This window comes from Triturus cristatus, chromosome 6 (genome assembly GCF_964204655.1).
Source record: "Triturus cristatus chromosome 6, aTriCri1.1, whole genome shotgun sequence".
NCBI lineage: Eukaryota > Metazoa > Chordata > Amphibia > Caudata > Salamandridae > Triturus > Triturus cristatus.
Genome location: NC_140589.1, coordinates 1331711868 through 1331727014, shown reverse-complemented (window position 1 = coordinate 1331727014; position 15147 = coordinate 1331711868). Strand labels below are relative to the sequence as shown.

The 15147-nt window shown below is 44.8% G+C and overlaps 1 protein-coding gene across 1 annotated transcript in view; it reads right to left on the bottom strand.

The window, feature by feature from the left end:
- SCCPDH (saccharopine dehydrogenase (putative)) overlaps window positions 1-15147 on the bottom strand; it is a 168697-nt gene that overhangs the window by 73924 nt on the left and 79626 nt on the right. Inside the window, exons 7-10 of the mRNA XM_085612341.1 lie at window positions 14365-14482; window positions 6908-7027; window positions 6753-6809; window positions 6218-6329 (exon numbers count right to left, since the gene is read on the bottom strand). Coding sequence (XP_085468467.1) covers window positions 6218-6329; window positions 6753-6809; window positions 6908-7027; window positions 14365-14482 — 407 coding nt within the window. The remainder of the gene's footprint in view (window positions 1-6217; window positions 6330-6752; window positions 6810-6907; window positions 7028-14364; window positions 14483-15147) is intronic.

Here is a 15147-nt window from a genome sequence, read left to right as displayed (position 1 = left end):
GGAACCCCTGTGGCTGGTCTAGACCAGGTGCCCATCAAAACATCGGTTAAGGCCTCTTTGAACAGAAGCAGAGGCTCCATAGAACTTGCCGCCGGCTGAAGAACTTCAGTAAGGAGGTTGGTTTTGAGAGGGACAGTAGGCAGGTCAAGGGCCTCATCTGCTCTACGGAGCACCACAGTATATGTTGGCCCTCCTCCATAACAGTAGGAGGAGACAGAAAACCAGGCTCAGAGGAGAGGTCAAGGCCACCAGCATCCTCCAATAACTCTGCCCACTCCTGTTTAGACTCGCACTGCCGTGCAAGAGGGTCCTCAGACCCTTCCAAGTCGTCCCCCTCCTCCACCACAGGCTGCTGTGGTGGGGGAGGGACAGGGGAATACAAATGGTCCAACAGCGCCGGGAACGTCGCCGGTCGTCGACGATCCGGCTCATGTCCCAATTAGGGTCCCAACCCGGAACAAAATTGTCCGGAAACCGGGCAAGGGCGGGGGTGGGACGAATGGGATCCATTGCGGCGCCGGGAACGGAGTCGCCAGCAGAGGACCCTGCGGCGTCGGACCTTGCGGCGCCGGGCCAGAGCCGGCGGCAAGCAAGGGCCCTCAACTGGGACCGTGGGGCCCGAAGGCACGTGGGCGGGGGCCCGAAGGCGTGCGGGAGGGAGCCCGAGGCCTGAAAAGGCAGTCCATGGCAGCAAGAAATTATTGCACCTGGGCCGGAGTCACCGACGAACCCGGATAAGGTGGGTGGGCCGCGGGACTCTCAGGCTCCAACGGAGCAGCGGGGGAGGTACCCCTGGCCCCCTCGTCGGCATCCAGAGACTGACAGGGGGACGTCAGAGAGCGCAAACGCTTCTTCATCTTTTTCTTGTGATGTCTCTTACCCGATTCAGAGTGTGAAGACTTCGACCCCGAGGAGCGATGATGATTGCTCCGCGGTCGGTCCTTTGAGCGACCCCATGATCTCGAACGGCGCAGAGACGACTGCCGGGCCTCCAGCAGCTTTCGGGACCGCTACCACAAAGCCTTCGGAGCTATGGCCAGATAGTCAGAATATGACCGGGAGTCATGGTCGTGCTCCAGACAGTAGAGAGAGACGCCATGGGGGTCGGCCACCGACATCGTACGGTGACAGGCCCCGCAGGATTTAAACCCAGGCATCCCTTGCGGCACCAGGAGTCAAAGACTCAAAGAAGTAGAGACAAAAGTCTCAAAAAAGTTAGTCAAAAAGTGACTAAGGTACGTGCTCTAATCAGATCTGCGCTTGCTGGCGCAGAAGAAAGAAAGAACGGACGTCAGCACGCATGGGTCGCGCCTAAGTAGTCTCCATGACGTCATCTCGGCGCTTACCACGCCAGCGACGGACGCGGCCCACACGACGCCACCTACCGACGCGCAGGGGTACTGCTGACGAAAAAGTTTACGGATCCAGTCCGACGCCTGGGGATATTCTAAGGTAAGGAATCTATCACTAACGTGTCTCTTTCAGATTTGTTTAATGGAAATTTACAGAATGAATGAGATTTACCATTTCATAGAATGTCTTTTTGTTCGAAATTGACTTTTGCATGCTTATTTTTTAAGGTGTATATACACAATGGTTGCAGGTCTTACTTTCAGAAACAGTTTTGTCGGAGGTATTTATTTCGGTGCTTTAAGTCAGGGGGCGTTATTTCAGATGGATATATTTTAAATTTCTAAGCAATTATGTTGGATGCTTTAAATTCGTTGACATCTCACCACCACTAAACCCCATTCTTGCCTGACCCCTCACAAACCCAAAATATCATCAATCCCTGCCCCCTAAAAAACCCTCACTACATCTAAACTACATCTATTCCTCATCCCTTAAAGCCTTTACAACCCCTATCCTCCACTCATTCCAGAAACCTAAAAAAGCTCCTCACTACACCTATCCCCGACACCCTAAAATACACCTATCCCTAAACCTGAAAAGCCTTTTCTAACCCTATACTCCACCCATCGCTGACCCGTACAATCCTTCATTACGCCTAAACTCCACCTATTCCTGAACCCTTAAAAACCCTTTCTACGCCTAAACCCTACACATCCCTGACCCCTTTCAACCCCTCACCACTCCCAAACACCTTCATCCCTGAACCCTAAACAAACCCTCAATGCTGTTAAACACCGCCCATCCATGACTCCTAAAAACCCTTCACTCCAGGTGACGATATCCGTCCTCCCCAAACCGTGGAAAGACCCGGTGTTCTGCAGCTCATACAGACCGATTTCTCTGCTACATATCGATGCAAAGTTATTCTCCAGTATCCTGGCCCATAGATTAAACCATCCAATGCCCGGCTTGGTCGATCCGGATCAGTTGGGCTTCATCCCGGGTAGGCAGTGTGGGGACAACACCAAACGGCTATGCCACCTAATTGAAAAGGTGCATAGGTCACGGGAGGAGGCTTTTCTGCTAGCAGTTGATGCCGAGAAGGCCTTTGACCGGGTGCACTGGCCGTATCTGTTCACCACACTAGAACGCTCCAGCATAGGGCCTAAGTTTCGCAGGTGGGTGGCAAGCATCTAAAGTGCCCCTACTGCACAGGTCCGGGTCAATGGCGTTCTCGGGTGACTTCGCGTGGAGAGGGGCACCAGACACGGCTGTCCTCTTTCTCCCCGCTGCTTTTCGCCCTACATATGAAGCCCTTTCTTCAGCGGCTTCGAGACAATCCGCAAGCGCAAGGTGTTCCTTTGGGGCCGATCGCCATTTAATTAGTCTCTACGCCGACGATGTCATTTTCTCTCTGGCACATCCCCTAACTTCTATGCCAGCCATCGTGGCAGATCTACAAGCCTTCAGTCTGGACTCTGGGTTTTAAATACATTTTCAGAAATCGCAAGTGCTGAACCTCACTGCGAAGCATACCACCGTGGATGCTTTGCAGGCCCAATTCGACTTTGACTGGGTGACAGGGGGCATTACATATCTGGGATTGGCCCTGCACAATAGTGTGGATAAGACTGTAGAAGTGAACTACTCTACTTTGCTTGCAAGTGTCCGGAAAGATCTCGCCCAATGGCGGCGTCTGCCCCGGTCATGGATGGGTACACTGGACGCAATAAAAATGAATGTCTTACCGCGGGCCCTGTATCTTTTCCAGACCCTTCCCCTACTGCCCCCGTTGCATGCGCTCTCACACATCAAAACAGAGACTGAACGCTTCATCTGGGGCCGGATCTCGCTCAGGCTGCAGAAATCTTTGCTACAGCGCCCTAAGAAAGAAGGAGGTTTGGTTTTGCCCAACCTCACTCGCTATTTTCAGGCCTCGCTGCTGCATTATCTGGTTGTATGGAGCCGTCCCATGACAGAGAAACACTGGGTATTCATGGATCAGACAGTGGCAGATCAGCATATCTGGAGGGAAGTCTGGCTGCCTAGGTTGGTGCACTGCTGGGGACTCTATTCCTCGCCAGTCACCCACCCCACCAAGCTAGCCTGGGACTGGGTGGTTAAACTAGCAAATCTTACCATTTTCCCCTCCCCCATGTCTCCAATTATTTCTATCCTCGACTTAACCCCTGGAATGGACACGGGCATAGGCACGTGTTGGGTGGAAGGCGGGTGCAAGCGTCTGAGACAGCTGTTCGACCTGCAGGGTCATATTCCCTTTAAGGAGCTACAGGAGGACTATGGCCTTGTGGGGTCAGACTTCTTTCTCCACACACAAATGCTGAAATTGACATCTAACCCCCTTGTGCATCCCTTGGTTGGCAGACTGATGCTTCCATTTGAGAGGTGGTTCTTTTGAAAAAAGACGACCGCAAGCTCATCTCGTAACTCTACACCTTCCTCGCACAAGGAGTTAAGGAGGCGCGTTCCGCGGGACAGGGGCGGCGGGAGGCAGAAATAGATCGCACCCTTTCAGATAAAAAGTGGGAGTACATATTTTATAGAACACACCATTTTGAGCACTCCGTGGGTCATACAGAGACTGCATTTAAAATGGTTTCCTACTAGTATTATACCCCGGCTCAATTAACTAAATGGAGCTCTCAGAATGATGGCCTCTGCTGGCGTAGATGCGGCAATCCGGGCACCCTCCTTCATTTGCTGTGGAATTGCCCAAAGCTCACAAGATATTGGGACAAAATCCTTGACGAAATTGATAGGGCTTTTGACACTACTATCCCGAGATTCCCCGCCTACACTATCTTGGGACTCCCTAACGCCTTGACCTTCCCTTTGCGCTTTGTTAAAGGCTGGCAAATCGCCTTGGTTTTGAATGCTGCACATCAGGTTATACTAGCGGGCTGTAAGACAGACAGGATCCCTGACCACTCTCAATGGCTGCTACAGTAGTGGACCCTCCTGGGTATGGAGCCTTTGTCTATGGCCACGCTTGGGGACAAATCAGAATACCCTAAGGTTTGGGCTCCCTTTATCACGATTTTATCCTTGGGGTTCCTGGAACTAACATGCCCTGCCTATTTAAGGCTTTTACAGCTGATCCCTGAGAGCCGGGAGGGAGGCTAGGACGTGCGACCCTAACGAATCCGCTTATTTCCTGGGGGACTGTTAACTTTCACTTAGGACCATATGTGTATACTTGAGCTTACTGCGGACTCACTGGGAGAGAGGAACGGTGGGGGTGCGGGAGGGCTGGGGTTTTTATATGTTTTGAAATTCGGTTTGTTCTTTTCCTTTTTGTTAAAAGTAGACTTACTTGCTTCAAACGAGCCATGTGCACCCTTGCAGCACTGTCATCAGTCCACGAGTGGCACCACAGAACCTTCTCCTGTTCCCTTCCTATAATAAGAGTATTTCTTGCTCTAAGATGTTGGGCGCGGCAGGCCCAAGATGGGTTGTAGGCGACATGCTGTGTTAATTACCCATTTCATTGACTCATGAATCATAAGCTCTGTTTCCGGTTCTTTGCTCGGGAGATCGCCGGCCCAATGGGTTGTAGGCAATGACGCACTGTATTTCTTGTCATGGGTTCTGCCAATAAAAATCTATTTAATTCTAGAAACCCTTCACCACACCTAAACTCTATCCATCCCTGAACCATAAAAACCCATTTCTACTTCTAAAATCTACCCATCCCTGAATCCTTAAAACCCCTCACCACCTAAACCCCACCAAATTCTGAACCCTAAAAACTCCTCTACCCATCACTGAACCCTAAAACCCCTCAACACCCCTACATTCCACCCATCATTGAACCCTAAAAACACCTCACAACCGTAAACTCCACTCATCCATGAACCCTAAAAACCCCTCGCCTCAGCTAAACTTAACCCATTCATGATACCTAAAAAAAAAAAAAAAAAAAAAAAAAAAAAAAAACCACCACCCCTTAACACCACCTATTCCTGAACCGTACAAAACCTTTTCTGTGAGTAGGCTCCACCCCTTCTGGACCTCTAAAAACCACTCATCGCCCCTAAAAATTACTCATCGATGAACCCCAAAAACACTCACTTGTCCTAAACGCCACTCAGGTTTAATGTAATGTTGTATTTTTCCTAAAAATGAGCTCTTCTTTAGACTGCTTTAATTTTCAATTTCTTAGTATTTCCTTAGAATTGCCTTTCCTTAAAATTAGTTGTCCATTATTTGGTTTCCTCCAATATGGTTTCTCAGTTTTAATTTTGCCATTAATTCATATACATCCATGGCCAACTTAGGTGACATATCTTTATATATTGTGTCTCATTCAATAGTCTAACAGAGCAATGTTTCTTTAATTAAGCAAGCAAAAAGTTCTTAGTGACAGAAACTACTCCGTATAAAGCGTTATGGCACATGCCTACTAAGAAGATAAGTACTTCTACCTCACCATCTGCCTGTAAACCATGTGAAAAGGTGATAAAATATCCGGGAGCAGGAGTGGTCCAGCGGGACATCCCTTATGAGGATGTACTGCAGCCGCACAACTTGGGCCCATCTTTTAGGCAGCGTTTCTGGCTGAACAATATCAAAACCGGATTTAAACGTGTTGTTCAGGTGGTCGATGAGCTCCTTTACAATGAAACATAATTTCGCACTTTCCACCCTACCCGTGATAATAAAAAGTGGTTCTTTGTGTCTTTTCCGCACTAAGGCTCAGCTAAAATGTATGGTATAACAACTGGAATTTGTAAAGCGTGAGAGAAAGAAAATCACGTTGTGCTTTAATTCAGTAAAAACAGAGAAACACACTAACCACCCTGAAGCAAGAAAACAACGTAGAGCAATATTGAAACTGGTGTACCTGGTCCTGTCACTTGAGTGCAGATTTTCACATTGGGTTTTCCCTGGTCTGGACTCTGGCCTTCGCTGTATCCTTCACCAAGGAAGGTCATCGAGAAGGAAGAACCGTCCATCTGAAAATGTACACAATGCATCAGGAGACATGTCTCCTTTATCATATTACATGCATGTTATTAGCAATGTTTATGTGTCGAACTGTTCCATTGCGGCCAGTCCTCGGACAAGAGATACTCAAACAATTGCAGCAGGAACATTTGGCATCATATATTTGGTCTTGTTATGAGAGGGGAGAACATATAATAGGAGCGATCTTCAACTGTATCAACCAAAACCCAAACTAATATCTACAAAGCCCCTTCATTTCCACCAAATAAAAACAAGGTGTATATTTAACATGAGTTCCTTTCAATACATCCAATCAACACACAAGAGTTTTTTAGTGAATTATACGAAGGTTAATTAAACGTAAACTATAATATGAGTAAACCAAAAAAACAAAACACGAAGTGGCTTGCGTTTCCGAGCCCTGAATGTACCTGTTTTTGTGTTGGTCCTTCCTTTGTAAAATGTCCAAATGAAAATAATGCTGGGTACTGAAAGGAAAGACACAAAGTATCATTTATTTAAGGGTAGCAGCATGAAAGTGTTGCTTTCACTATTTTTTAAGCATACAGTTCACATGTACTCTTACTTTTATCATGAGATTCCGTCCAAAGCTGAACTTTGCAAAAATGAAAAAGAAGAGACCAGCGAAAATCAGCGGAATGACAGAAGTGAGTCCACCCACAGCAAAATAGGCAGCATATTGCACCTGTTATACAAAAAACAAAAAAAACAAATAGCCATCACTATGTGGGTCATTCACATAAGAATTGATCTGTGTAAATACATTCCTCAATGGATGTATCATGCAAGAAATAAGAAAGACATTCAAACCAGTGCAAATCAGCGTTCCATCTGTGTGATGCAATTTTTCTGAAGATCGGTGTAAAAAGAGATGCAAGTGGAATTAGTTAAATTCTAAAACACGAGGCCAGGCCTTGTAAAAATTGTGTCCTGTACCCAGAAGCACAAGCACTTTATTGTCCTCGAAATGGACTGCACTGATAATAAACTGTGACAGCCTGTCTAGAACCAGGCCTTGTTAAAACTGTGTCCTGTACTCCGAAGCACAAGCACTATCACCCTGGAAAAGGACAGCATAGATAATGGAACTGAGGTTGATACGACCTTTATTTGAGAGTAAAATTTTAGATGTAAAAGTACAAGATAATGCCAAACATAATTTTATCGTTGAATGTTTTTATATTGTGAGTTTTAATTAACTGCACAATAAAATTATTATTATTATTGGCAATCAATCAAGTTTGAGTTTATTTTTTGTATCACAGTGTTAACTTTTGGCCCCTGCTTTGAAACAAAGTAAAAGTCAGGAAAAACACAACGTGCATAGTCCGATTTAAGTAATCTCTCTTTTAGATGCAGTAATGAAGATCTGAACTGACAGGCAATTTAACTGGGAGCTTACCAGGACTACATTGTATGGGGAGCTCTGCCTACGAACCCCTCTGCACACCTGGAGAAGTACACCAGGAAAACAGCGAGACCACAATGGTATCTGGAGGGAGAGAAGGTTGGGTGGATGCTGGCATGTTTGATCCGGGCTGATGCTGCACCATGCCCCATATATGAACCATTAGAAACGCATCAGGCAGCGACGCCATATGCAACAGGCCTTTAATGAAGCTTTTGCAGATCACTTTCAGAGGGTGTATGCAGCACCCCAGAGGGCGGCACTGCACAGGATCTGTCTGCATATTTAGACGTACTCCCGCTAAAGTGCTAGGAACCAGAGGAAAAGGGAACCTTGGCGGCTCCGGTCAATAAATGCTCGGAGCTGTGATGGCCTTAGAACCTGCAAAAACGCCAGGAAGCGACAGCCTACTGATGGAATTTTGAAAATGTTTCCCCCAGACTCACCTAGACCAATTATCTGCAGTATTTGTCGAAGCCCTTGATAATGCAGAGCTTCCACAATCGATGAGGGTAGCATGGATCATGGCGATTTCGAAGCGGGGTAAGGACGCTTTGAAACAGACCCATTTCCATGTTGAATGTAGATTTAAAATTCCGGAATCATCTCCTGCCGTGGTGCCTGCTCCCCAATTTGCCTTAGCTGATCCATGAGGATCAGTCTGGCTTTATCCCACATAGAAATACCTTGTGTATCTTCCGCCGCCTGGCACTCGTACTGCATTCGGCGGGGCTGCGTGAGGACCCTTATGTGCTTGCCTTTTTAATTACTGAACAAGCATTTGAGTCAGTGATTTTTGCCATGGCCATGGAGCCTTTAACATGCAGACTCTGGCACACACTTAAGAGGCGGGGCATAACGGTTGGACATATGTAACATATAGTTTCGTTATATGCTAATGATGCCATGCTGTATCTGCGGCAGCCGGACATATCGGTTCAGATGTCGTTAGCCATAATGACCGAATTCTGGAAAATGTCAGGGCTGTGACTCAGCCTGAGTAAATTGCTCCTGTTTCCGTTGGGGCGACTGCTAGCCCGACCCCTTGCCCACCACCCAAAATTTGGCTTACCCTGGAAAATTGATAGGGTGAAATATCTAGGCATTTATATTACACATGGACAGACCCAGTTCCATACCCACAACGTGGGACGAGTGCTGGAGAATTTGTGACCCACTATTAGGTTTTGAAACATGTTACGCCTTTCCCTGGTGGGAAAAATAGCTCTTGTACAGATGGTGGTCCTGTTGAGGTGCCTATATGCTATGCAGAATGCTTTCTATGAATTTCCCGGTATAGTATTCAGGACGCTTGACAAGTTGTGCTGGAAATCCTAAGGCAGAGTAAGCATTGCAGAGTAGGGTTGTCAACCCTGAGGCGAAAATGGGAAAAGGCGGGCATGGAGGTCCCAGAGCTTGAGCTGTCTTACTTTGCGGTGCAGTTGCAGTATGCAATTAATTCTTTGGACGGGGAGCCTAATTGGGAACGATCCTTATTGGCAGGAACTCATGCTGATCACAAGCTTGGGCCCCTCCTAATGTGAGGAGGTGGTATGCCGGGAAACCTTCCACACTTAATTTGCCTGCTAGGAAGGATATGGGAGATAGCGGTGAGGCAGGTCCTAAAGAGAGCGCTGTGTACGTCTGATCTCGACCTACAGCTAATTTACCTGTTTGAACAGATGACTAAAGGCATGTTCGTTGGTAAATGGCAGGAAGGGTGATGTATTATGTTATATGATTTGTACCCAGAGGGGCGCTTCATTTCCATCCAAGATGCCGTAAGTGTATTTTTTGCTTATGTCATGGTCAGTTCCTTACATACGTTAAGATCGCAGCAATGGCTCGGTAGTTATGGCCCACCTTTCCAGAGGTACCCAAACCCTCACAAACCTTGATGACTCTCTTATCCATGGCAGAAGGTTGCAGGCTCATTAAGCATTTATATCGAGCTCTACACTCTAACAGACAACTCCGGAAGCTCAAACTAGAGGAAACATGCAAACCGTGCACTAAAGAGCCCCTTACCCCGAAAGACTGGTCAAAATTCATGCAGGGGTTCGCAGAGTGGCAGTAAGTGCTCGGTACAAGTTGATCCAATATAACATAGTCCATATGACATTTGTATCCCCCAAAAAGTTGCACTCCATTTACCCCTCGAGAGGCCAGGGATGCTAAATGCGTTGCAAGAGAATAACATTTTTTTCTTATGGTGTGGCAAAGCTCTACCTAGGTCTACTCTGGGGTTCAGGTCTTAGCCCAACTAAAGATGGGGATAGCTGGGAGATTCTCTACACAGTGGATAAATGTTTATTGGGGTTCCTCTTGGAGAACCTGGAAAAGACGCTCAGTAGGTGCCACGCCATACTAGGCCTAAGAGCGGCAAAGAGGCGGATAGCTATACATTGGATGGGAACATGTCTTCCAACATGAAAAGCCTGGGAGACGGACATGGTAGAGAGGGTGGGGGCAGAAGAGGCTCAACTGAAGAAGACAAGGAGAGATGAGAAAGCTCAAGAGGTCCTAATGGCGTGGGATGCAATGAAACCAAGCTTATTGCAATCCCTGGACCCCAACACACAAGTTAGTTCCCCGGTGCAGGGAGGGAATAGGGAACATTGAGGGGATGTGATGGTCCCTTACCTTCGGTCCCAAAGATTGTCCATACTGGAAACTAAGTAGGATTCACATGTGGGAATACAATTTTTGTTGTTGTTACATCTGTGGAGGCATATGGGGTAAGATAGGGTGATAGGAGGGGGGGAATGGGGGGTTCCTGACCAGTTGTCGGGAGGTTCACTGGTTATAACTACTGGATACGGTGAGACATATCCTTATTGTATCCCCTGTACGGGTGGAGATGCTAACTGCTATTTATGATCTGGTATGTATTGTTTGTGAAAATGCCAATAAAGAAATGATTTTTTTTTTAAACTCTTTTTAAGCCTACAGTACCTACATAATGCAAATTTGGGTTTTTGAATGCAGTTAACTTCATCACAGAGAAATATGAAAACTGTTGGCTTACTTCATTAAGAAACCTTACACACCTTTTCAGGGATACAATGCTTCTCAGTGCGCCTTCAAAGTATTAACACTTGTTCAGGAGCTGCTATCTCTAGTTTTATTTTTCCAAACCATAATCCAGAAGCAGAATCTACTGTGCATAAATTAGGCCACTTTGGTTAGACGGATATCTGTGAGATAGCGAATGGTTGGAGGGACACAGCGTGCCTAAAATTTAGGCTTGTGGCTGAATCCCCACAGAAAAATCTGATAAGCAAACGGTGATCCTCGCGGAATGAGGAATAAACCTGACACTTTTTCTGGCTGACAATTAATACAGAATTAGCAATTTTATCTGATAAGCAAACGGTGATCCTCGCGGAATGAGGAATAAACCTGACACTTTTTCTGGCTGACAATTAATACAGAATTAGCAATTTTATCTGATAAGCAAACGGTGATCCTCGCGGAATGAGGAATAAACCTGACACTTTTTCTGGCTGACAATTAATACAGAATTAGCAATTTTGTGGGGATTAATGATCACATATATCACCTGCTCTGAGCTGCATTAAAATGGGACTGGGGCAGGCAATGGCACTGATAAATCCAACTTTATCAGTTGCACCTACGATATTCAGGACTTAAAGGACAAGAATTTTTAAATACTAAACCCTCTAAAATTAACATTTTGCTTTTTGGAACTTATCGAAATAACAGTTCACCCGAGTTTACTGGACTGTGTCAAACACTTTCTGCAATAGTAAAATATATTAAACTGTTTTCCAAAGAACATTATCTCTAGTGTTGACAAGTCCATTATTTTCATAGTGTGGGTCTCAGGAGATTCATCCTTACCTAACTTTTCAAATCAAAGTCCTTCTTGCTGTAGTCCAATCTACACTGGACTATCAAAACAGAATACACATTTGCTTAACCACCTATTCCCGAACTGGTCTGCAGGAAGTGCAAAATGGTGCCGCTAGCACCTTATCTGCAGCCTCAGTTCCACCAAAACTCTCCGTCTATGGAAACTCTTGAAAGACAGTCTATCGATAAAAGTGTTAACTTTGAGGCACTTGAAGAGGACTGTCCGTTTAAACATACAATGCTCATGTCCAATTTCCCTGTTAGATTGCTTTTTTCTACAATGCTGGTCTCAGGTTGTGTGGCATACAGCTTTCATTTCAAGTATCCGTCCTTTTGAGCCTCTTGCTACTGGGCCAGTGTTACCAAACAGACTATGCAAATTACACACACTGATCACAACGATTCTAATGAGTAAATCAGTCAATCATTTGCTGCAAGCATTACAATTCTTGCAGCTTATCTGTTCTTAGGAGCTGCAGGCCAGAGGACTGTACAACTGATAGTTACAAGGACCTGTCAGGTGCCATAAAAGTTAAAGGGGAGAAAGAAGGATTTATTAGTAATAATTATAATAATCATAATATGAATATTAACCTGACACCTAGAGACTGGTTTAGATTACTACAAATTAATGTTATTCGTACAAGTCACAGAGTGTCAGATGTGAGAAAATTCACTTTAGCGAGTTGCTCCGAATTGCGACTCGCAATTTGCGACTTCCTAAAGTGTATGTACAACAGTGTCTCAGACACTGCATGCGATTCCCAATGGGGTCGCAAATTGCATGCCTCATCAATATTAATGAGGCAAGCGCAATTTGCGACCCCATTGGGAATGGCTAGCACTCACAGGGATAGTGGCCTGCTGGGGTCAGCAGACCACCATATCTGTGGCTGCTTTTTAAATAAAGCGGTTTACGTTTTTTCAAATGCAGCCTGTTTTCCTTAAAGGAAAATGGGAAGCATTTGAAAAAGAAAAATGAAACTTTTCAGTTTCATTTTTTAAGGGCAGGCAGTGGTCCCTGGGACCACTGCCTGCTCTCAAAAAATATTTTCGCACACACTCACAAAGGGGAAGGGATCGCCTGGGGAACCTGTCCCATTTGCGAGTGGTTTACCACGTACTTGAAGTAGGCAGTAAATTACGAGTGTTTTGCGACCGCACATGCGGTCGCAAACCAATAGTGCATTGCATTGAGACTCGCTATTAGAAAGGGACGCCCCTTCCAAATAGTGAGACGCAGAGGCTATTTTACGGGTCACCGACTCGAAAAGTAGCGTTTGTACATCCCTGGACCCTTTTTTGCGGTCGCAAACGGGCTGATCTCTCAGAGTGAATTGTCCTCATTTGAGGAATTGGTAAGCAAAAAAACTGAGGAAGCGAATGTCTTTGATACACAGGCGGATATTCTGAGAAAGCCACGCCTGTTTCTATTTATACAGAGTAAAGTTTTAAGAGAAATTGAACATAATACCCAAGGACCTATGGTTAATCATTTGGGAGAGAGAAGGGAAAACCTCCACATGTATGAGACACAAGGAAAGCAAATATAGAGTCAAAATGTGAAGCTGTAAGATCCCAGACCAATTAAAAATGATCTATGGTAGCTCAGATAGATGCTGGAGGGTTTGTGTACAGAAAAGCACATCAGCAAACACACGGTCACTTTGCCCTAACATATAAACGTTTTGAAGCTCTATTGTGGGAGTCACTTGTAAACTAGCTGAAGTGTCATTACCTGAGAACCCTTTGATACAATTGTTTGGTTACACAGGAAATTAGATTAAGTACACCCTAATGTCATCACTGAGCCACTTTGTTACCTTAACAGCCAAAACTATGCAATCATGAAGCTATGGAAATTTCCAGATACTCCATATATATCATTGTGGAGGTCCCAGATGTGGTACATTAGTGAGTAAATCCCCCCCAGTGTGTTATGGTCCATCAAAGAGCAGCTAGATCTGATCACGTATGGACCTCATTCAAGATATGCTGATCGGAACCAAACTTACCAACAATCCCACTGATACCAATCTGATTTAATAAAAAGGGTGAGATTGCACGACTCGGACTCTGGGGAGCATTCACCAAGACTCTCTATTTGCTCCAAATCAAGATCAAGGACTTATATATATCTGTGTGGATCTCGCCTGACCATTGAAGGGACTTTGGGGCAGGGTAGGGCGGTGTATGGTACTGAACTTGATGCTTCATTTAAGGTGTCTTTTTCTGGTCACTATTTTGTGAACTTTACTCACATATGAATACACTTGTTAGAGTTATCGTGGCGGTAAGATGGGAAAAGATTATTCTTGAGGATCTACTGCAGGGCCTTTAATTACCCTCTCCTCCACTTCACCCACCACCAGCAATCCTTAAACATGCTTCCCCTTTTCTTTTTACAAATCCTCATAGTGTGACACCCAGGGTCTAAATTTCCCTTTTGCACTTAGAGTAAAATTATAAATGAAACTTTGTAATTTAAAAAAAATATAGTAATAATAGTAATAATACACATAGGAATCCTCATAATGTTTATATTAATAGCAGTAATAATACCAATAATATTTGTTCTGTTTCTAACTGAGAAGGCTTCTGCAGATTCATCTTAAAATGGACACGCATATTTATATAACAAATTAAAGATTGCATATACCCATGCAGATGGTGGAAGTAAACACAAGTCACTAATTTATTACACATGGTGGTCACTTTTCTTATTCTTACTAACTTACAGGAGATTCTTGCGAGCACTCATGCAAGTGACGCTGAGTTCTTTTTACCACGGAGGCATCTGATCCCAGGAATGGAATGGAATACTTTTTCATTTCAGGCGAATAAAACAAAGAACCTCTGAAAGGAAACAATTAAAATCAATATCCAATACTTACATTGGATCTTTAACAAACTGGAACAATGCAAACAAGCATAAACTGTCAACAGGTCTAGCTATCATAAGCAATGCAAGTGATTCACAGTTATAAGTACGGTACTTTTCATTCTCAAACCCTTTACGTTCATTCACCAATAAGCTCATTATAAGACTGAAAAAACAAGGATGTGGTGCTTAGCAAGAAACCATTAAAAAAGGAGAGTGATTTTGGGGAATAGAAATTCCGAATGTTAATCGGCATACAAATATCTCAATATCTAGTTTGGGAGGAAAATCTCCACGAGGCAGCATTAAAATCACATTTCTTAGAATTAAACGTGTCTTTCCTGAGACCGAGCAGGACGTTTTTGGGTCCCTTGTTAGGACCTCGGTTACGGATAATGGGAACTAAATTGTTGCCAACATAAAACTTTGCCAAAGCAGCTTATTGTGGAAAATTGTTCAACCAAGTTGTTGTTTTTCAATGGTGAGCCTATATAATTTTATTTGGACTATCGGAAGGCAATGTAGAAGCACAGGTCACGCTGAGGAGTCACATTGTTTAAACAGACTTGAATTCATAGTGCTTCTTTTGTCGTATTCTGCTGAAAGACAAAATAGGCTGAAGTAGGCAAGCTAAAATACT